The 24682-nt window shown below is 40.5% G+C and overlaps 1 protein-coding gene across 5 annotated transcripts in view; it reads left to right on the plus strand.

Annotated features, from left to right (window-relative positions):
• The window catches only part of LOC119886904 (plasma membrane calcium-transporting ATPase 1-like), a 100365-nt gene that overhangs the window by 29676 nt on the left and 46007 nt on the right, over window positions 1–24682 (plus strand). For 4 of the 5 annotated variants that reach the window (XM_038697885.1, XM_038697886.1, XM_038697882.1 and 1 more), the window contains exon 2: window positions 8555–8978. In XM_038697885.1, the coding sequence (XP_038553813.1) occupies window positions 8783–8978 (196 nt within the window). In that variant the 5' untranslated portion in view covers window positions 8555–8782. Of the gene's footprint in view, window positions 1–8554; window positions 8979–24682 lie in introns of those variants that run through there. The other variant, XM_038697883.1, reaches the window with a different exon arrangement.

Raw genomic sequence — 24682 nt, forward strand, 5'->3', positions numbered from 1 at the left:
TCTGAGGCTGAGCCCTCATTCAGGGAATGTTGTGGTTTATATTCTTGTTTTATAACTGCATGGTAAAATGATCCAAGCAGAAGAGAATGAGGAGACAGTTTGGCTGTAGTGAGTGTAAAGACAGTGACGAGATCAATGACAGTTAACTGTTTGATCAGAAGCGGTATAATTTACAACTTTGTGGAAAACTCTACCACACTACGCCCTGTCCCGCGGCTTATTTTCTCTGGTGTTGTGATAATGTCCTCATTGATGACCTTTGACCTCTCCCCAGTCGATGCTGTGATTGTTTTTGGTCTTTTGTTGTATCCACACTGTTTATCTGTTCCCTACAGATGTCACAATACATGTCTCACCAATATCCAGCGACTACTGATTATCACTAGCAATAATTTTGATGTAGACTAATTTATTCCCATGCATGCTGCCAGAGCAATCTCAGTCAGCAGGCTCTCCCCTCCGTATCAGTTCAGTATCTTCCTCGCCAATCTTCCGATGTGGGCTAGTACCGCTCTACTTCTAAGCCGCAGCCGCCCCAATTATAATAAGTAAAAAAAAATGTCAACCCTTTGCTTGTGTCTTCAAAGCCTAATACTGTCCTCATGAGTTTTAAGAGAATTTAGGCCCATTTAACAAAAGCAAAGGCCTTTTTAAAATGTTTAAACATTTTCCAGCGTGTAAAAACATCTACTCTGTCTGCTGTGTTAATGTACATCAGATTTCCTAATAATAACAACATGGAGGATGTAATGTCAGTGTGAGTCATTCTGCTGCTTGGTTTTGTTTAGTTTCACCAAATGTAATCCTGACAAGTGCACTGTGCGCTCTGCCAACACACCCTTCATGTGCTCACTGAGGTGGATTATTTTTGGAAAACCGTTTACATGTGTAAAGACGTGCATGCATTTCTATGTGTTTAGGTGTTTTTCAAAAGGTTTCTATCCACACCAAAACAGAAACTAATCTCTTCCTTGACTTTTCCACTTTTTATATCATAATATGTAAGGATAATCCAATGAAAATGAACAAGTCATAAACATGCATTTCCCTCTATACATGAGAACAGCATGAAACAGAATGCTTGTAGGGTTTGTTGTATATCAAAATGTCAAATGACACAATTAATTTCAGCATGAATTAAAATCCTGTGAAGAAGGAAATACAATAAAAGATCCAGGCACACCAGGTCTAGGATTACAGACAGCTGAGAGGACTGCTCTCTCTCTCTCTCTCTCTCTCTCGCACACATACACGCCAGTTGTTTCCGCTTGGTCTTTTTAGTAACTTTCTGCACACACACTAACACACACTGGCTTATTGTATCTCACACACACACACGTAAGCTGAGTGGCTGGCAACATGGTGGCTGCAGCTTAATTTCATCTGGAGTCAATAATAAATAGATAAGATGGACAAAGAACAGACACACTGTCTCGCACACACAAACACACAGAAACTCTGGTTATCTTATGGCCACATAGATGCTCCGTCTATATATATAGCTGAAACTGAAGTCCTGACATCACTTCCTTTGAGCTTCTGTAACTCAATAAAATCTCTCATTGAGGCTTTATCTGTGGTTTTTAAAGAAAAATGAAACTGGTCTGTGGCACAAGCCTAATTCCGTCTGTATTGTGTGTCCACTTCACTGATAAATCAGAGATTTTATCAAATAGAAATTCTCTCTGAAGTCAATCAGCACTCTCCTTCTTTGTGTCTCAGTATCTTCTGTTTTCTTTCTTTATCTGTCTTTTCTCAGGTGTCTGGTCAGGGAATGTTCAAACTTAATTGTTGTTAAAAAGGTGGTATTATGCTTTTGGCTTTTTCCCTCTCCTTTTATACAGTTTTTCCCGCAGAATAACAGTGTCACTGACGCCAAGACGCAGCATAAAAGAACATAAAGGACAAGTTTCCAACAAATAAAAGGCATCAAGTATAAATGGCACAAGTCCCTGTGTTGAATAAGGCAGAATACAACTTTACAAACAGCAACAATGACCAATATTCACCTGCTCCATATCCTTCAGAGTTGAAACAAACTTTCTATAAGAAATAAAGGCAGTCAGTTTCACTGAGTCCTGAAGAGGGTTCCAAGCAGAAGGTCCAGCAAACATGAAGGCTTTCTTACCTTATCTTTCTGTTCAGCCAATCAGAGAGCTTGGGTGATAGAAGGAGGATCACAGAGCTCTGTGTGAATCTGGGAAAGTGGTGACCCTGTAGAGAGAGCAGATCCAACAAGTGTAGGACATCCTTCAAACGTAATCCATAGTGGCCTTGAGTACTTGTTAAAAAGAGATATTTAGATAGGTAGGAGCTAGTCCAAGAAGTGCCTTATAGATAAAGCACAGCCAGTGAGTATACCTTCTTGCATAGAGAGAGGGCCATTTAGCTTTATAGTAAAGGGTACAATGATGTGTCCTATAATTACAGCCGGTGACAAAACGCAATGCACAATGATACACAATATCCAATTTCTGTAGGCATTGGGCAGAAGCGCTCATACACACACACACACACACACACAACAACACATACATATATATATATTATATATAATATTATAAAAAAAATAAAATCAGATCACCATAATCTATGTTGGGAAGAAAAGTGGCCGTCATCAGGTATTTTCTAGATCTGTAGAGAAAGCCAAGCTTTATCTTGAGCTTAGAAACCAGGTTGCTGATATGAGTTCTGAAACACAGTTTACAATCAATGATTATACCTAAATGTTTATAACTGTTAGGCAAGCATGCTGGAGGCTAGCCAGCAAGAAAACAGGCTAAAGTCTCACGGTCCCAAACCTAATCAAGAGGGTGTGCAGGCTTGTTGTTAGCATTCTGGAGGCGAGCAGACTGAAGGCTAAGTGGCAGGGAAGCAGGCTGAGAATCAGGGGTGTTGAGATCTTGTCTTTTACACATTCTGGTACTCCTTTTGTGCTACCCGTCTTTGCTCACTACTAGGGGCCCTCCTCCTAACTCCCAACCCCACCTCGGTGGCACAGAGGATGTAAGACAAATCTTACAGTTTGTCTCCAAAACATTAATTTGCTGAGTCCATGACTGGCCAGATTGTTCTGTCATGGCTGATGCAAGCAGGGTAACAGGAATACAGAAGTAGGGCGTAAATGGAGACCCCTGAGGCAGAGCTGATACAATTCAGTAATTTATTTACACAATATGAGGAACACAGGCTTACAGGATGGGGAGGCAGGCAAGGGTCAAAACCAGAGAAGGCAGTTTGATCAGGCAAATGGATCCGACAAGGAGCAGGCAAGAATCAAAAGTCCAATAAACAGGTTTTATTGGCTTTAACAGACAGAAAAGGGGAGCCAAGACATGAAGCACACAGAAGCTTAACGTAACTTATCTGATCTGGCAAGGATGAGTGGAAAAGGACTTGTTAAGTTGTACTGCAGAGCTGATGAGAGACGTGGGAACATGTGTGTAAATGGGTGGGGCGGTCAGGTGGACGAATGGAAAATGGCAGTGGTAGGGCCTGGGAAACTGGGACATTTTGATCATGTGTCTGGTCAGATTTGTTTGCTGTAATCAAAACTCCGCCTCTTTCAATCTAAACCAGCCGTGTATTAGAAAGCTAATTCTGTCACTTGGTTCAACAGTTCCACATGTCAGTTGGCGGGTGTAAATATTTAATAATCAATAACCTCAATGTAAGAACTAGTTTGTGGGGTGCAACCAGTTTGGATTTAATGATGGGTAAATCACTTTGTAAACTGCGTGGCGGAGGGCTGCGAAGGAGTCAGCTGATGAATGTTGACCCATTCAGTCAGACACCGTTATTATCAGATCAGACCTGCAGTGTGTCAGATCAGAGCTGGTTTTCATGCAGAGACAGCAGCTTGTTTGTAGCTGTGATAGCAGTCAACAATGTGGAAAATTTGTATCATCATCATCATTATCTAGCTGTACCTGCACTGTCTGACTCTGTCTTGGCCTCACCTTAACTTTCCACTGCTTTCATGTGTCACTACTCTCTTACAGCTCATTCGGAAGATAAAGAGCATTTGTTTCTTTGTTTCAAGCCTTGATGAGCAAGTTGAATGAGTGTGTTGTGGTTACACTTATATTATAAGTATTTGGTGAAGAAAATGATGACTGTGGCTATGCCGGAAATGTCCGAATCTGTGTGACAGTAATGCAGCTCGATAACATCACCATCGACTTCAGTCCCGTCCACAAGGAAGGGCTGATTGGCTGCAGCAGACCTCTGAGTCACCCAACAGGATTACAAACTGTCAATTCAGATTTTTGGACCCAGGTTGACCCTGAGACGAAACCATGAAAACAGGATGCAGTGTCTTAAGTATGAGAAGATCAGCTGTCAGAACTCGTCTGTATCCAACACTCGTCTCTACTGATCATTTTCCTTCCCTCCCTCTCAAACACACATTTACTTCTCTCCTCAAAATAGATATCTAATGCTACATGTGAAGCTAAGTGAACAGTGTTGCAGAGCTAGTGGAGCGTTTGTGTGTGTGTGTGTGTGTGTGTGTGTGTGTGTGTACAAATTAGTCTGCGTTAATCAAACAAACGCTCGTTAAAGCATAACCGCCACATACACACTGAGTCACATGACAGGCAAGAAAAGGTGAGCATGTGTGTTTCAGTAGGTGTGTCATTAAGTTTTAAAGATCACCTTTGGACTGAAGTGAGGGTGGTGTGCTTAACAAGCAATAATGGTGTGTGTGTGTGTGTGTGTGTGTGTGTGTGTATTATGTATGTGTGTCTAGTTTCTTTTCTTTCATAATTCTCCCAACACATTTTCTACTTCTTCAACAGCTCACAGTAGAATAGGGATGTGCTGGTAACAAATAATTTTACTGTGACTAAACATATCACCGTCAATGTTTTAACCACAATGATCATAAAACTTTCCACTTAGCACTAAGATACAGTGAAATAAATTGACACCATCATGACCTTGACCATTTTTTTGGTTTTTGATCCAATTCACCAGTCTATAAGATTTCCCGCAGTGCAAGAACTGTGTAGCAAGTTTTTTTCTGCTAGGTATTAATGGTTAAAACGTTAGAACATAATAGCAACGGACCGCAGCACAGTTATATTGGGCTCTTACAAGCCACTAGTACCAGTCACCCGTCTGCACACCATCTCCGCATTCCTACTAACAAGTACTGCAGCCAGGGTTAAAGCTGACCATTGAGGAATGATGTCATCTTATGTAATGTCACTCATGTAAAATGCATTCCCTCTCTCACTTAATGTTACAACTCAGCACTCACAAACAAGCTGCGCTTCGGTAGGTTGACCAGCTACAATTAGCATGGCAAGACATAGTAGGTACAGCCAGAGAGACTAGGAGCCTGGTTGGGAGGTCCTGCAGTGGCTGCTTTGTATGACTGGTAAAATGTCGCTTTGTCGTTGTTAATCGAAATAAAACTGCTAATGAAGGCAGGAGCACTGTGCTGTAATCACGGTGCCTCTGAAAACACATATAGTAACCGTTATTGAAATTCTCATAATGTTTCATCAAAGTCTACAACCTGTTCTCATACTTAAACTACAAAATAGGTGGGTTGTCACTGACTACCAAAGTGACGCATATGACGTATGGAAAGTACCAGCCCAGCGACAGGCATAGCGGTCCTTAAGGATGTACGTACGTCACCTACATAATGTTATTTAACTTAAAACTTAAAATAAGTCAAAGATGACTTGGTTTCACAGGACTCAAACTATGTTCTCCGAGGTCAAAGTCCTACCTTTGTTTGACCCATCTATCCACCCCAACTACCTCTGTACATGGATTTCTCTGTCTTGACACTATGTCACTTGACTTCCTATAGGTCACGGACATTTTTTTGCCACTATTTTTGCCTGACTTTTTATGACTTACTAGAGGAAAGCTGATTCAGAGTTCAGACAACACAAAAACCTTCTCTTTACAAGTACTTGAAAGGTCAAGTGTTTATGTAATCAGCACTGTTATGCAAGTATGTTTTCACCCTGAGTTTATATATTGACATTTGGAAGATACAATGGTTATTCTCAGAGACTGGAAACTCCATGTTTAATTATTTACTCCACTATTACTATTTCCATTAATGATAGGAACACGTTAACTGATTCTGTTGCTTTAATGTGAATCATTTATGTAGAATAATGTACCTATTTGGTCTCTAATGAAATACATTTTCCCCTATTAGTGCCTATATAATTAAGTTATGCCATCATCTATGTAATTAACACGTTCCATCACAATGACATCACCAACTATTTGTGTAATAATGTACAACAAACATGAATGCGTTGAGGTCTTTGGCCAGTTTATTTCACGTTCTTTTTCTGTTGCCTTATTGTTATAATGACTTGACTTCTGGTCAATGAACAAACAGGATAATTACTGAACCCAGAGAGGGCATTTGTCCTAGTCTATTCAAGATACACACACACACACACACACACACACACACACACACACACACACACACACACACACACACACTGAGCTCTATGTGAAACCTGATATGAGGAAGGTTAAAACATCTAAAAGACAGTTAATAACAGGGGAGGGTAGAGGTTACCGTTGGAGGGACTACGCCATGTCCTAACTGAACGCGAGTGTCCGTTCAGACTCTGTCTACACTGAATCTGTTCAATATGCACTTCTGTCAGGTCATGTAAACAAAGCAAGTACCTATCAGCTGTGTGCTCGTGATCAGACTGGAGAAGTGACCACTCAAGTAAAAGATGAGTGAGTACATGCTATCTTCCTGCATTTGTAATTTTCAAACAGAAAACACGCATATTGTGACATTTAGATGTTTCTTTATTGGAAATAATATGTAATATGGCTAACAGCAAGTCTATTATGTATCTATTTATTATGTGGATGTTAAGTATTTTCTGGTTTCTGACCATAAACTTCCAGCTCCTCCTCCCAGAGCTAAAGAATTTTAGCAGCGTTTTCAGTCTCTGTTTCCACCTCAGCATGCCTTCTCTCCTACGTCAAACCAAACATTAACAGGAAACAACACTAAATAAAGGTGATGAACAAGATGATAACTGCTGTAGTCTGATGGTGTCCAAAAACTGCCTCAATCAAAAGTGATCTTAATAATCTGTCTAATTTACCTGATTTTCTATGTTCCTTAGATGTGGAGGAAACATGAATGTGCTAATGCGACTTTTAGTGCATGAATTTATATCTTGTTTATTGAATGTATTTAATGAATAGTTAATGAGCCCTGACTTACACTACTTCTGATTTACTGATTTAGTTCTGGGGGAGCATTTCCTGAGGGACCTTCAAAGAACCCTCTAACATGCTCTGAGGTACTAATCGGTACAGTGGAACAAACCAACAGAACACCGCAGTGTGTGGTGGTCCCGGATGTTTTGGTGTAAATTAAGCTTCTCAAAAATGCAATCCATCCATGTTACGTATTCAATCTTTTCAACTTTACATGCTCTCCAAATGTCTCTGTGCAGGTTAGAGAACCACTAACTTAGGCAATTGCCTGTGCCACCTAAACAATCCACAAGAAATGTTAGGAGAACCCTGACTCCAGCACCAGCAGCAGTACTTATCTAACAGTCTGGGATGCTCTCTGTGTGTGTGTGTGTGTGTGTGTGTGTGTGTGTGTGTGTGTGTGTGTGTGTGTGTGTGTGTGTGTGTGTGTGTGTGTGTGTGTGTGTGAGACAGAACACTAAACAGTGAAAAATTGAGGACAGTCTTTGATGTGCACTTACATAATCTGTGATGATGGGTTGGAATGCCACACTTTGGCCACACACACACACACACACACACACACACACTGACCCAGTGGAGTTTGTCTATCGTCCTCTGCTTGTTGTTGATTGGCTCTCAGAGCTGCAGTGTATTCAGTCCTCAACTCTTGTTCTTCATCAGCTGGACAAAATAATACAGTTTCCTTCCCTTATTGCTTGGTATCTTATCTTTTTTCTGATTTGTAATCACTGTAATTGAATGTGTTATCCAGTACTGTTTTATTATAGCATCTACTAATAAAATCAAAGGCTTCCTGTCTTCAGCCTGTTTGTTTAACTCACTGTATAGCTGTGTAGATTTACTCAGATGTAGATGTGATGCTGAACTGTCATGCAGAAGTAATTTTAGTACATGAGATCATGAATGGTTTTATTTAAGCAATTTCTCATTTTTATTTGACATTATTTTACACCTTTGATCAGAGTGTTAATGGCAGACACTGATGTACTGATTTACTGTCTGGTGATGCACTCTAATGTTGTGAAGTATGAAATGTGACTTATCCCTAAATGAGAGAAGAGAAAAAATTTATACTGTCTCAGAGGAGCTGCGTAAACCGATAATCATTTTATCATAATGACCTCTGTGATTCAGTGGACTCCTTTAATAATCTGAGATGAGGAACTCTCCTCTAATTGGTCCAATTAGTCTCTCTGCTATTAATTAGTAATATTCAAGCAGTCCTGAACTGATCTGTCTGCGATGCTGTTTGACGCCTGTTTCCTGTCTGGATCTGGTTTATTAAAATCCTGTTTTCCTCTTTCTGTTTCCTCTGCAGCAACAAGCCAGCAGAACATGTTCACTCCCTTGTTTCACAAGAGGAGCATGCACGTCCGGGTCAGGAGTTAACCTCTGAGCTCATCTCCTCCACCTGCCTCCTTTAAGAACTACACTACCCGCAATTTCTGTGAACTGACTACTCGGTCTGACATTTAGATCAGTTTAACAAAGAGACACTCAGAGGAACAAAAACTACAATAACAACACTGCTGTGAAGAGGACCAACATGGCCAACAACACGGCAGACCACCCTCCGGGGAATTCGGTTGCAGAGGGCAACCATGACGGGGACTTTGGGGTGACCGTGGCAGAACTGAGAAACCTGATGGAACTGCGGAGCTCTGAGGCCGTCAACAAGATACAGGACACGTATGGAGACGTGCAGGGCCTGTGCCGCCGGCTGAAAACATCACCTATAGAAGGTAAGACACGCCCAACACACTTAACAAGACTGAAATGACTGGTTTAAAAAAGAGTACAGGCTGCATAACGAAATGAAATTTGTAGTTCCTTAAAATATGGTAACAAATAAAATAAAACCATATACAGTTATTTATATACATTTATACACACCCCAAACATTCCACAGTGCATTTTTTGAATTTGCATCCGGAGCGAATGCAAACAACGGCAACCAGACGACAATATGAAACTTTCATCTTCACAACAAAGAGTCCGACACCTGGAAGTCCATCCCGACTGCGTTTGTTCACCAAGCATCATCGGTGTAAAGCACAGAGTCCACAGAGTCCACTTCCTCTCATCTTGCCGGAGTCTTGCACTGACAACTCGGAACATGGCCGAGCGCTTGATCCAGGATGTTGAGGGAGCAGGTCTGTGTAACGATGTGGGCACAACGGTCTCTGAATTCCGTTGTTTGGTCAACATGAGTCCCATTTTTTCAAACTGGATCTTTAGGAGCAGAATTAAGTCCAAGCTGGGCCAGCATGGATCCTCTCCTGGCTCTCTTTCCTCTCTTCTGAGCGATCACTGCACTAGTCCGGTTGTTTGGGCCGGGTGGATCATGATTGACAAATGTTCCGTGGCCTGCTATGGGTCCGCGCCCCAGGGGTTGGGAATTGCTATTTTAGATGGTACTAAAAGCAACTGTTTGAATCATCAGTCAGCGAGACTGCAATTTGAATCTCATTCAGTCAAATCACTGGCAAGGTTCATTTACCAACCAACTGCCCCAGGGGCCCCCAACAGCCCTAAGTTCATTGTGTGTCAGATTCATTAAATGTAAATTTGTTCGACAATTCGCACTGCTAATGTTTCAACACATACAGGACTAGGCACTATTACCTGGCTCGCTTTCCCTGGCGAGACTCATGCCAAAACCCTGGTCCCTCTCACTTCAACTCAAACACTTCGCGGCCCTGGGCAGAGGAACAGTGGGGCGATCCAGAGGAACAGAAATTTTTTTTGTTAGTCTCATGTACTACTGTCAGGATATAGTGACAGTTTTAGAAAATATGACAAGTTATTTTTAAAAGAATTCCCTACTGCAACTTTAACCAGGGCCCTCTAATAGGTAAATTTTTTTTCGCTGCGTCATTGTACTAAGAGCAGCATAAGATAATGTCATGGTAGTCTCCAAACCTTTACAAACCAAGTCTCAAAATGGCCCCTACACACCCTAGCACTCTCAGCTGTAATGCTCTATGTGAAGCTAATTTTAGGTTTAAGCTGCATTGATGAAAATGCGTGAGTAACAATGCTGATTGTTTAAAATAAGCAAAAAATATGTATTTAGAAAACAAAAAGGAATCAAATTGGCGAATCGGAGTAGATTTGGGCACAGTCCTAACACATACACATCAGGAGGTGACAGTGTGTGAACCATTAAACAGCGATGATTCAAACAGACAGACATTTCTGGTAAAACATGGACACACTCCTTATTTTGTGGTGATAGATGATCAGTTTGGATTTCAGTCAGAGCTTTGTGTGAGGCCAGAAAATGGCCGACATGCTGCTGTTGTTTTTCTCTCCCTTTCTCATCTTTTGATCCGTGTGTGTGTGTGTGTGTGTGTGTGTGTGTGTGTGTGTGTGTTTGCAGCCATCGTTCCATTCCAGGATTGAAATTAGTTCCAGCCCGTTCCCCTAATGGCTCCATAGATCATTGCTCTGTTCCATTTAGTAATCAGAGGACAGCTGTAGTCGCGTCGTCCACGCAAGAAATTACTCACTTTAATGAAGAAACTGTAATTATATTTTCACTGCATAGAGGGCGGGAGGGAAAAGGGGGGCTGAGGTTGGGGGTCTAAAATTTAAGTGTGTCTGTCCTTTCTCATCAGTATCATGTCCTTCATCAGCATAGGTGTCTGTGTTTGCTGACGTTTTTTTGGTACTTCAGTGATTCAGTATTTCACTTCCATAAAGCTCCAAAACCACTGGATCCTACATTTACCATAATGCAACCGGGTACTGGCTTTTATTACACCTCTCCTGCATAGTAAACTGCTACTTCTGTAGTTTGTAAGGCAGGCTTTCTGTTTTGTAGTCTCAAAACCCAAGCTGAAATGACCATCAGCTGACATCAATTTGACATCATCTGGGTTATTTTTTCCTTCAGGTCCAAAGAATACTTTACACAAATGGCTGAGTAGAACCAGAGGTGATTTAAGAGGAGACGCGCTACTTTAAGAATCCTGAATACAAACTCAATTGGGAAAGCCCGTAACCCCAAAGATGGCAGTTAACTTGCCCCTTCCACTGGAAAGCCAATGCTTTTAACAGCTGAGCCAGGAAACATATTAAGCCAATTGTGTGGTTCCACTGACGGAAGGGTCTTCTGCGCATGCGTCACTACTACCACTCGGGTGTAGTAGAAGTATAACCAATGGGGGAAAACGATTTTGGTCATCAGACTTTTCCAGCGTTTTTTATCAGACTTTGCTGGTGATTCTATATATGCAGTTTTTATGTCCAGGTGACCATTGAAAGTGCAGCTATGGCTCTCTCCCAATTCATTTAAATAGGGGCCCCGGGGTCTCATTTATAAAACTGTGCGTAGAAACCTCACTAAAAGTGTACGTACACCCAATAGCCAAAAATGGCGTACGCCAAAAAATATTCAGACTTATAAAACCGTGCGTAGGCACATCTGTAAGCAAGTTCCCTTTATAAATGACAACTTGAAATGTGGGGCATGTGAGGGAGCTCCATGTCCGACCCTTCAAAAGCCCTATAAATGGTCATTCAAAACACCCTTCATTAATATTAATATGTACTGACTGCATGAAGAAAAGGAGGCAAATTCTGACCAAAAGCTACAAAATGAAACTTTCATCAGTGTGACACTGATGTTCCTTTTGGTGAAGCTGAAGCATGTTGTTTGGTGGGTAAAAAACACACTTTCACGCAATGCTTGTGCCCCGGAGGAAAGGGGGCACCAGAGCTCCACCCCTTTATAACCGATCTGCAGGCAGGAACGGGCATCCCTCCTGAGTAGTGACGTCACTGGCTGGAAGGGGACACACGCAAGACGGGATGACCCAGGTACTAATTTGGATTCCCGTGTTTCAAAAGAGATTAAACCAAATGCATCCCACCTGTGTTTAAACATGTATTTAGGCTACATAAACAGTCCACTCACTTACCGAGGCTGCCGATAGTTAAAAGAAACATGACTTGTTTTATGTGACACACACTGAAAGATTTCTTTAAATGTAAATTTCTTTCCATAATGCGTTTTTACAAGCAGCGCATGACATCCACACGCTGGCGTACAGCGTTTGGCTCAATAAGGCAACGAACATGTGATAACCATAGGCTACATGAAACTGTGCACTCCTATTTGCTCAACTGACGCATTGAAAACGGCATCAATTTAAATGTAATTTGTCCTTCTGTTCACCTTATTTATAAGAATAAATTGCACTGCATGCAAATATTAATTATATGATTCCCAATTAAACTGTACAACATATCTGAGGCGTTCTTTTGTAGAAACAGATATCTCCGTTAGTGTTTATTATCCTAAATCTGGTTCTTTGCGCTGTTCTTTGCGTGTGCTCTGTAAATGATCTTAAATTAGGGTTTTTTTTGCCCACTTCAAGGAAAATCAATCACACGGGTGTTTGTTTTTGGTGTTTGTTTGTTTGTAATATTTCGATTTACTTTACACAATAGTAAGCGTATTCATTTCAGACCGTTTCATCCTTCTGCCATGTGAGTCTCCATTTCTCATTTCTGTAGTTTATGTGCATACGCATGGTTCAGTTTACTTACAGAATCGTACATTTTCCCGTCAAGTTTGTTTTTTATAGATCAAAAGCTTTGCTTGGGAAGTGGTGTACGCACATTTCCAGGCCTGTTTTGAACGGACACACCGTTTATAAATGAGACCCCTGGTCTTGTTTGTCCGAAAGAACCGCCAGGAGGCGTTACCAAGATGGTTGCCGAGTGGCGGGACTTGCATATAAGGACTTTGGGAGAACTAACCATGGCTAGTAAACTGACTTTGACATGTAAAATCTGTATTAATGATTCTGTGTCATGATGTACGGTTGTTCTAGTGTAGGAATTTATTTTATTTTAGTTTATTGTTGGATTTCATCGGTTACGGCCAATATTATCCGATAGTTTTAGCTTTTCACAGACATATGAGCATTGGTTGATATTGTAGTTCTGATTTCACAGAACAATCCCAACCCAAGATCCACTTATTAGTTTTTGTTTTTTTAGAGCTTTCAACTATATTGCATGATCTTCATCAGTGGGACTCAGAAGTTATCATGATCTCATACATAGCACTTCTTAAAGGTAAAATGGCTATTGCCTACAGGCCCCAGAGTTCTGTTAGAAATAACACACATGTCGACCACTGGGAGGAGTCAGAAATGCAACAGAGGAAGAAGAAAAGGTGTATCTGTTTACAGTGCAACCAAACAAACAGTGGGTTGAGATGATTCATCTCCTCACTTTTGTTTTGATAAAAAAAAGGAAGTCAATAATTGTCCACTGGCCTTTAATTGGCCTTATTTCATGCTGTGCACAGCACAGTTAAATGAGTTGTTTACCTTCAGTATGTGTTGTGTGTGAGGTTTGCTGGTACTGAAAATGTCGACCATGAATAGCATCCAAATCCTGAAATAATGGAAATCTTAAGGATAATAACGTGTTTGCAAATTTGTCATTTGCATTGTAGAGAACCAGTACAAGTCAGTACTGTGTCTCTGGGACAGAAGGGAAACCTGCATGAGACCTGAGTTTCGCACAGCGGTTATCTGTTTCTCACCTTAACCTGATTTCCCACAATGATCTGGTTATTTGTGGCCATGAAAACACAGTCAGCGTCTGTCCTGAACTGAAGCTGAGATAGATAATGTTTCTCACATCCTAAACAGAAACCTGTTCTACTGTATGATAGCCAATTACTAAACCGATTGGTTCAGTTAACAGAAACATTATGTTAGCCGTTAGCAACTTCACACAGTTCTATTTAACTGTGTTTCTGTATCAGCTCACTGTTTTGGCTGTAATAATGAGATGCTTCTTCTCTGGCGGCTTTTACTTTCAGTCTGCAGCTGTGCATCCCGCTGGTTAATGTGTATTGATGAATCAGTCTGCTGCCTCTTTGGAGGTCATTGATCGTCCTTCTCATCATTTTACAAAATCTGAGTGTATTTTATTTTGAGAGGACACGCAGCCAGATGAACTTTATTTAAACAGGATGTGGGTTACAAAGAGTTCCACAAAGTGAAATATACAGAACCAAAAATAAACTACTATTTTAGGAAAATGCTAATAAACAGCAGCGTGTTCTGTCACTGCTCAGGTGAGAAGAAGACAGGAGATGATTTCTTTTTGTCTCTGTAGCACTTTTATTCCTTCATGTAAAGGAGTTAGTCTCTTCAGACAAACATCCAGGATTGAAACTAACAAATTAAAACGGATTTTAACAGTCACTGACTGTGTTGATTATCAGATGTTCTGTTTTTTATACATATTGAACAATGTGTGCTGTTTCTCTCTCATGTGCAGATATTTGTCCCTCATATTAGAGCAACGTACAACATGTGATCAGATGAAATGGTTTGGAAACATACTACAAATACTGATAGTTCAGTTAATTGATTCCCAAACCAGAAGTTCTTGTTTTTCATTAGGTTCTTCTGCAGTTTCCAGGTGATACATGAAAAAATTGTTGAGTATCAGCTAATTGCAACAGAAACATGCATATCTAGATATTTCTGTTTATCCCGTGACTGTTAGGCAGAACTCTGGTCGGTTTTAGGGGCATGTTTTTACTATTTGTAGGAACTTAGCTTGTTTGTTATTTCATCGTTTTAATTATACTTCATTCTCCACCTTATTTAAGTGTCACTCACTTATTGAATCTGCCTCCTTCAGTTCTCTTCACACTCACAGACCTAACATACCTCTGCTTTCTCCATCAGTAGTAGGCTACATTTTATAGTCACCTCGAAAAAAAACAGAACTTGTCTTCTGGACTTTTCCTACCTGCGATTCCGTTCACAGCAGCAGCTGCATCTAACCTTAGCCTTTCAAAACAAAACCAACTAACAAATTACATTTTCGCTTTACCTGGTCTAACTTAATGACTCTGTGTTTTTCTGAAAAAATGTGTCGCCAAATATACCCGGGCGGCCCACCGAAGTAAAGTATTATGTGTGGGGAAACACTGACTGAACCATTGTTTTTACAAGCCAGGTCTTCAGCAGTCTCTCCCTGCATATTATTAGACTTTGTGAGAAGATGGCTGTGTTCAAATGCACAGGGAGGGGCGGGGCTGCGCAGTGAGGGAGAAAGAGGAGCAAACGTTTAACAGGACATATTAATTAACTCAACATCTAACTATATAGGTATAAACGGTATTGTCTAATTTTATATCTCTTTTGAAATTATCAGTATACCTCGTTATACCGCCCGGCCCTAGCTGACTACACAGGACAGGTCTCTGCCAGCCTGGGCCAGTTGTAACAACTGAACACCACCTGCTTCGACGTGTGGAAACTAGTAATCAAGACAGCAGAGAAGATAGATTAAAGTGCAATGAACATATAGTTGAAACATCCAAGTGGTAATATAAACTTGATATAAACAAAGACAATCAAACCTTAAAGTTAATTTTCCTCACGAACCGCTGCTATTGTGCAGATGTTCATTTTTCATCAAGAATAAAAGAGTTTATGGACATAACTGTGGAAAAAGCATCTAATCTTCAGGCCTCTTTGTGGGCGGGTCCCATGGCAGCTGCTGACTACCATTTGAGAGTGAGCGTTGCTAAGAGATTCACTGTCAACTTCTGTGGTGACCACGCCCATATTACAGACTGGAGATCCTGTAAATTCTCTAAACAGTGATGCAACACATTTTCCCCCTTTTTGTCAACATGCCTACATAGTGTTGGTATGTACCATTAGCCATTTTTGAGAGGACCCAATGTTTGTGTTCCACTCAGAAAGTAGAAGCTAATTATACTAGCTTCATAACATTCACACTGATTAACATTACCCTTTGTTTATTATGTAACAACACTTGCTGAGTCATCAGCAGCTCCTGCTCACTCCTGCCACATAAAAAGCAGAGGGTCCAGCTCACAGTAGCCTCGCTGTGTTTCATGGGTCCAAATGTAGCAAAAGCAAATGACCAGACTTTCAAAAGTCACAGCTACAATAAATCATGTGACCTTAGAATTCAGTATGTTATCTGTGGTTCAGATCATGCGGGAACTTGTTGGGTAACGTTAGACCCCACATCTCCCATTAGCTCAGTCTGTTTGGACTTGCCCTGGGAACTGAAGGGTCGCTGGTTCGAGTCCAGCATGAACCATTGCCGAGGATCCCCCCCCAAGCAAGATCCTAAACCCTTAACTGCTCCCTGGGTGCTGCACACAATGGCCACGGTTCCTAATGAGTTTCTTCCTTCAAGATGACACACAGACACTTTTGACTAACAACAGACCAATGTGGATTTTGTGATGTAGCAGATAGGATACTGGTTACATTGGACTTGTGAGGTAGAACCCTTAAATGTTATAAAATAATAATAATAATAAAAAAGAAGCCTTAAATGTTGTTTATTTATTCATAGTTACTAAGAAATGTACTGAGCAAACTACTAATAAAATCTATGCTATAAATCTGTACACACACACACACACACACAACACACACACACACACACACACACACACACACACACACACACAGTACTAGTGCATGGCGTGTCTGATCTTTTCAAGCTCTGTGATGTGGTGAGTAGTCAGCAACCAATCTGAGATTCAACTTGAGCTGTGTGTGACCCAAGTCTCATTCACTGTAACCAAGACACACACACACACACACACACACACACACACACACACACACACACACACACACACACAAACAGTAGTAGTGTGTGAAGGTACAGAGGTTTCTCAGCCTGCTGGCGTGTCAGATCTTTTTGAGCTATATGGCGTGAGAAGTCAGCAACCAATCTGAGATTCAACTTGAGCTGTGTGCCTGGAGTCTCATTCACTGTAACAAAGACATGTATGCACACATCAACACACACACACACACACACACACAGCCTCAGGTCATCCATGTCTTTGCCAGTCGAAGCAGAATGCTCCTTTAAGCAATCAGCAAGAGGGAGAAAGACATCAAGACATGCAACCCTTTTCATGTCCTTCATTCTTTCTTTGTATCAGGTTTTTCACTCTGTCACATCACATATAGTTTATAAAATAAACTATAGTCTATCTCTCCCTCTGAAATTTCCCCCCATGAAAATAGCCAAGAAATACAAATCTATTCATTCATTAACTATACCCGCTTATCCTTGAGGGTTGTCGGCGAGATAGTCAGTCCCAGCTGACATTGGGCGGAGGCAGGGTACACCCTATGAAGCTCAGTCGTTGCATCATTCTGCAGAAGAGGGTGTGAGCGTCTGTATTAAAGCCAGGTTTAAAAGCCTGTTGACACCAGTCTGTGGATACTACAGATACTGTAATCATTCTCTACCCTCTGTGTTGCACTGTAAATTAAATCTTTTGCAAGCCAAGACGTAGCAGGTGGAGTTTCGATGAGCTTCAGTAATAGCCAGTCATGTCACCTTGCTTTCAAGGGCAGATGATATTTCATTACATAGAAAACAGTTTTATTTGTGCAGTTAATGCAATGTCTACCGTTAGTTGGAGTACAAGAAAACAGGTTTCCATTATTCCATAGTGCCTGTGTCTTTATGTGGTTAAATAGGTTTCATTCAGTTTTAGACAGAGTGGAAAGCTTCTGTAGGTCACACACATTGTTTATAGAAAGGAAGTTCAGCCCTCAGATGCATTTGTTTTATATGACAAATTGTCTGTGTACTATAAAAATGCATTCATTAAAGTCAATACAAACCATGTTAAATCAAAGATGAATGCCACTAGTGGCCAGAAAATATAAACATGAGGTAACTGTTTTAATCACTAGTGTTCTAAAGCCTGTTACACCAGCTATGTCTAACTTAACCTAGTTATTAATTAAATTAGTACTAAGTTGTGATTTATGTATTACTAAAATAAAAGCGGTTGCATCACAGAGATAAGTTACAACGTAGCTCTTAGTAACAACTAAGTAGTTACACTTGCCCCAGGGTATGTGTAAATCATAAAATGTCACAGAGTTACGCTCACTAATGGTAAAACAGCCGTTTTTCTGCCCCACAACATCATTTTTCATTCATGGCATGTCATTTTACAACACCGTAATCCAGTAGAGACCTAATTTATTGATATAATATTTCAATATTGATTTAGCTTTCTATGATGTGCTACGATGCCAAATGGCTCAGGGCAGCCAGAAAGCTAATATGCACTATAACCATGATGACGGAACTCTATCTATTGATTGACCGCCTTTGATATGACTTTACGTCCAAACTAGTGAGATTTTGACCCAAGTGATCGTGGTGCAACGAATTTTTGTAGCTGTTTAGTTACAAACTAACTCATAGTTACTAAACATCTTGTGTCGATGTTACACAATAACTTAAGAGGGAACTTACATACAGCCAGTGCAACCCAGTGCTGCACTAAGCACTGGGTTGCTCACACTATGCTCACACTAGCCAGTGAGTGAGGAAGAAATCCTTTGATTTGACATGGTTGGCACTGACTTTAATGGAAGAGAGCTATAGTATCTCTGTTGGAATAAATCGGTAGATAGCCATGCATGCTCCATCAGGGCTACACAAGTCCATGTTCCATTTTGAAATGGAAACCACGCCCACCAGACTCTTTATATTTAGCAATATAGTCTCGTCCTGACTTTCAAATCTAGTAGTAGAGCAACAGGAACCTCAGTGGTTAAAACTGTCACTTCACTTAAAATAACTCAAATTCTGGAATAATTGCTGTAGATTAAATTTTATTTCATGAAAAATTTTTTGAACCTCACAAATCCAAATTGTAAATCAAGTTTCAAATGAAATTCATATTTAATTTCAGAATTTGTGACTGTCCCGATCTCGAACTCGGTTTCTTTTGTTGCTGGAAATTATGTTTATGGAATTGATCCATAAAGACTGTGATATGTGCAAATCATTTTGAAGGATGCGTCTCCACCTTCTTTGCATTCATTATATGTGCAAATGCATTGCCTCTAAAATTCGCTTAACAGTAGATACTCTGTTTTTGTACTTGACATTGGTCAGATTCAGCTGAAGCTTGACATTAGCATCACTTGTTTCTGTCAGTGACTGTCAGTCCAGCTGTGAGACAGCACTGAAGGAATGAAGCATTACAAGATGATGATAGAAAAAAATGTAAAGTAAGTAAAGTTTATTTAATATAGCACCTTTCACAGATCAAAGTCACAAAGGGCTTTACAAGAGTAAAATATTAGAAGTAAGAAAAGTAAAGAAGCAACAATAGAAATAACAAGGACATTAATAATCAAACAATAAAACATAAGCAACAACATCATAAAAAACAGTAAATAATCAGACAAGAAAACATAAGCAGTAACGGACCTAAAAAACACGCAAGATTGCACACATTAGACAGCACAAGGCGAGGCAAAATAAGCCTCAGCTGTATTTTAAAGGCGTCAGCAGGGACAGCTAAACTTAAAGAGGTCATATTATGTTTTTTGGCTTTTCCTTCTCCTTTATTAGGTTATATATCTTTTTTATGCATGTAATAGGTTTGCAAAGTGAAAAAGTCCACCCCAAAGGGAGTTACCATCTCTTACAGAAAACACTGCTTCTGGACTGCCAGAAAACAGCTCAATTGTGGTCCAGTCTTTACTTCCGTGAACTATCTGCGTAACACACGCCTCAGAAACGCTGGTGGAGAAACACACTGAGCAGCAGCAAACACAGTGAGAAGTAAAAATCTTTCATGCATCAATTGATCAAATAGGAAACCGAGATTTCTGAGATTCGACTGTACTGCTGAGGAAAGAGACGCACTACGCTGAGCAACCTTGGAAGCTAAAATATGAAGCTGAATTAAGAACCTCAATTAAGAACCTCAGTCTTTGTTGAGCTGTAACAAGGAAGAAAAATGGAGGCCTGCTGGACTGGGCTGGACTGGGACAAAAAATCGTCTCTGTCATTTTTGGCCTAGGCGGCCCACCAAAATGTGAAAATGTCTTTATTTATATAAAGGGAAGCACAAAATTCAGGTGACAATTCAGAATATAAAAATACAATAGAATATAATGCAATAGTCAGTAGCATATTACTTTTTTTGGACAACGCAGAGGTTTCTTCTATATTTAAATTGCATTGCAGGCTGATTGTGCAAATAAATCTTTCTCATAGCATTTTCATTTGTTAATGAAAATTTTTTGGTGCAAGCTATTTTTCTGAACATTATTAACAAATGCTTTCAAAAAGTGGTGACTACATGTCCCCAGCGTCCCCAGTGTAAAGGACCCTCCCTCCCTTCTCCATCCATACAGGTTGAGCAACTCCATGCTTACCGCTTCACCTCCACTCTCCTCCTGCTCTCTCTCCCCCTCGGCCCTGTCGCTTTGTCACTCTGCGCCGCTAACACACGCCTCCTCCTCTGCCTGGCAGTGGCCACGGCTCTCCTTTACTCCTTCAAGTGCCTGTGCCTGATGTTGAAGCTACTGCAGCCCCGGTATCAAACATATTGGGTATTTTGCGCATTTGGCAGCAGCCGTCTGAAGAACGCAAGCAACAGAGAGCAGAGGGGGTGAGGGCCAGTAAGAGATGTCATTGGCCAGCACGATGTCAGTAAAGCAAATTACCCAATTGCCCTAAATAATTTCCGTTGCACCGGCCCCAAAGGTGCGTCAGCCCACCGGGCATTTTCCCGGTATGCCAGATTACATGAATGAACCGCAGAGATGAAAAGGAAACAGGAAGGAGTTCAGACAAAATAGAGGAGAGAAAAGGATAAACAGTCCCCTATCTTTGTAGTGGACATCAAAAATTCTAAACAATGAAAGTGGACATTAATTCCTTCTGCTGTAGTTTGTAGTTTGTGTCACAGGGAGAATGAATGAAAGTGAAAACTGTGTGTGGGAAAGAGACCTTTTTTTGGGACAGATGAAGTCCATTTCTGCTGGAAGCTGAAATTCATAAACATCTGTGACAGGCGGGTGTGCAGCAGACTGCTCTGCTGTTGCTGGAACATCATCTCAGAGCTTTAATCTGCATCTCCACAGGGACGTTCACCAACACAGTGAGCCGACGGCAGGCACCAGATGAAACCCGCCGTCGCAATCACAACATTAAACCAGAAAAAACAGACTCATATCGTTCAAACAGCCAGTAAAGGTGCTCTGTGATTCTGCTTTTCTTTATTTTAGCGTGACATGAGCTTTCAGCATCAATCACTGCCTTCAAAATGATCAAACCAAACTTTGAAGTAAGCCACAGTGTGAAGAAACATTGCTGATGATGACTTTGACAACCGGTGTATTTTTAAAACCTCTTCTTTGTGCACCAGCTCATTGTGAAGATGTTTCTGCTTCTGCTCTGAACCACAGACATGTCAGTCATACAGGAAGCTGCTGCTTTTAAACAGCAATGTATTCATGTATACTGGTCTATGGTAGAATATAGGGTTGTGACGATACACTTAGCTCATGAGGCGAGACATTGGGTTCACTAGAATGAGAGGAGTAGATTTTTTAACATAGTTTTTATGAAATATTCAATGACGATGTATATGTCTGGAAAAATAGTCTTTTATTTGAATGAATATCACAAATGTGCATTTTGAAATATTGCGTACATATTGTTCGTGCCACTCAAACGATTTAAAAGTGGAGGTGGCGTGTTCTATGCTAATTTCACCCTGGCACTCAACACATCGTGAGACTACTTTTCACCTTGACGAGAAATATTATCATGTTTTAATATCACACCCTACCTAATGTAGCTTTTATTTTGAAAAGCTTTTTATTTATATCCTGACATCAGTTGATCTCATCTACCTCATCTAATCTCATTTCAGGTCACCTTCTTATTATCTCATTTCATAACACCACACCCCATCATTTTACGTAATCTAATCTCATCTCAAATCTCACATGTCATCTCGCTTCACCCAGTCTCTTCTCACTTTTCCAAATCTGGCCTCATCCATCTTGTATCCTTGTTTGCATCATTTCATTTCATCATCGCATTTCATCTAAAACCACTTCATCTCACCTTGCCTCATTTTGCCTCCTCTCGTCTCACTTTGACATCTTGTCTCACCTCCTCTCATTTCATCTCATTTTGTCTCATCTCACTTTCTCTCCTCCTTGCATCCACCCTTATCTAATATAATTAGAAAATATAATTAACCTCTTCACCTTATCTTACCTCATCTCTTCTTGTCTCATCACAACTTTTATCGCCTCATGTCATCACCTCTCATTCTAGTTAATCTCATTTTATCTCACATCATCTTATTTCGCCACTTCTCACTTAAGTCACTTGCACCTCATCTCACCTCATCTAATCTTGTCTCATTGCATCATAACACCACACCTAATTACACATCACCTGATTTAATTTAATATCACCCTATCTCACCTAAAATCACCCCACTCTCATCTCATCTCACTCCCCATCAACATCTCATATTACGTCACCTTATTGCGTTTTATCTTTTCTCATCACTTTGAAGTCTGAAGTCATCTCATCTCACCTAATATTGCCATGAGCCATCTTATTGAATGTCACATCACCTCATCTAATCTCACCTCATCTCATTTGACCTCCTTTCATCTCACCTCGTCTTGTCTCCTGTCATTTCATATCATCTCATCTTATTTCATCTCACCTCACCGAAGATCACTCCCCCATACCTCAACTTCCCCTCATGTCCTTTCACATCACTCTCATTTTATGTTTTCTCCTGTCACCCATTTCATCTAATCTTATTTCATCTTTTACATCTAATCTCTTGTCAAAATCACCTTTAGCTTTCAATTGTTAAATATAAATATTCTTCCGCACCGGTTGTTTAATAATCTGAAAGTAGAGAAATTCTCAAAATGGCAGAAATTAGTATCTGGTAGTTTTACCTGATTACTGCTTCCAAAGAAAAGAGAGACGGCTAATGAGAAGTCATAAGGAAGAGGAGATAAAATGATAGGCCAATAAACATGTGAAGGCAGAAACATGCCTCAGTTCATGTTCGTGCTGACTTACAGAGTCCTCCTTCATGAGAAATCCTGGCAGTGCGGTCTGTTGACATTCAGATCACGTTCCACTGCACATCTCCCAATTCCACCAAGAATCCACAGCAGCCATGTTGCTGCCCACAAAGCCATGCAGTGGAAGTCACAGCTTTTCAGGTTTCACTGAAAAATACTGAGATTTATTAAAAAGAAGCAGCTCGGTTAAACTCGTTTTCATTCCGTCCCTGTGCACCCAGAAGTTGCTGCATATAAACACTGTTTACTGAAGTTAAAGTTAATGAGGATTTGTGGTGACGAGCTCAGCTCAGAAAAATATTAGAAAGGGAAGATAAACACGAGCTGCTCATTACACTTAACACAGTTACACAACAGAACTGCAAAATGTGTGTATAAAATTTCATTTTCACCCAGTTTAAAAACATTTTTAAACAAAAAGTAAGGAGCTCTAAAGACAAAGCCCTCCTGCTCTGCCCCCTTGTAAGCGCCTGGCTCGACTGAGAAATCTTTTTGTTTTTATTGTCTTTATATGGAGAATGAATGAGCAGTTAAATGTGAGTCACTGCTGGAAAATGACAGACACAGCCCTGGAATCAATAACTCACAGATATTGTTTGATCTTCAGGGAGCAGAGGATTGTAAGAGATGTTTCTGCAGAGGGACAAGAAGAGAAGCATCAGACAGATTTCTTAATTAACTGGAAAAAACAATTAGCTTAATGAATCTCAGTGATTCCACTTGTTTGATTGTTGGTTGTCAGAGTACAGGGCTGCAACTAATCAGTCATTTTCAATATATATTCGTATATGTTTTTTTATTCTTGATTTCCAAATGGTCTTCAGTATCTTCAAGTGAGCGAGCTGATCAGATGGTATTGTGTTGACATGGAGCATTTTGGCTCTGGTGGAGCAGCAGATTGTGTGTTCAGCAGGGAGGGTTCAGGTCAGTTCAGGCTGCCATGGACTCATCAGTACCACAGACAACACACACCAGTGGTTCCCAGCCTGGGAGTCGGGACCAACACAAGGCACCGCCGGATAAACCTGAAGGGTCGTGACATGATTGACAGGGGGAGAAATCCCCAGAAAACATCCTTTTTATCTTTTTATTTATTTATTTTAATTTTGGCTCCTCAAGCATGTAATAATGTTCAAAAAAACACAAAAATATTTTCTCTGTGTTTGCAAATGATCACAACCAGTGGAAAAATAGAGCTGGTGACAAGGGGTCGTTTTAAAGGCTGACAAGCTAAAAAAAGGTTGGGGAACAACTGCTTCCAGTGAAACCTTGGAAACGACAAAACGACTTACAGCTGTTTATAATTCACTTTTTAATCATGGGAATTCTTTTTCCAATCTGTGTGGCTACACCTGAATGCACCATTAGTCTGACCTTTTAGTCTTTCAACTGAATCCCCAGACAGAAAGGAGGAAATAATGAACACAAAAATACATAATTTGTCTGAGTGGAACAAATCTTTGTTGGTGATTCGCCCAAATAAATACTGTTTATAGAAA

This window comes from Micropterus salmoides, unplaced genomic scaffold (genome assembly GCF_014851395.1).
Source record: "Micropterus salmoides isolate LMB-PRFRI ecotype aquatic unplaced genomic scaffold, ASM1485139v1 Ms_hic_scaffold_4, whole genome shotgun sequence".
Taxonomy (NCBI): Eukaryota; Metazoa; Chordata; class Actinopteri; order Centrarchiformes; family Centrarchidae; genus Micropterus; species Micropterus salmoides.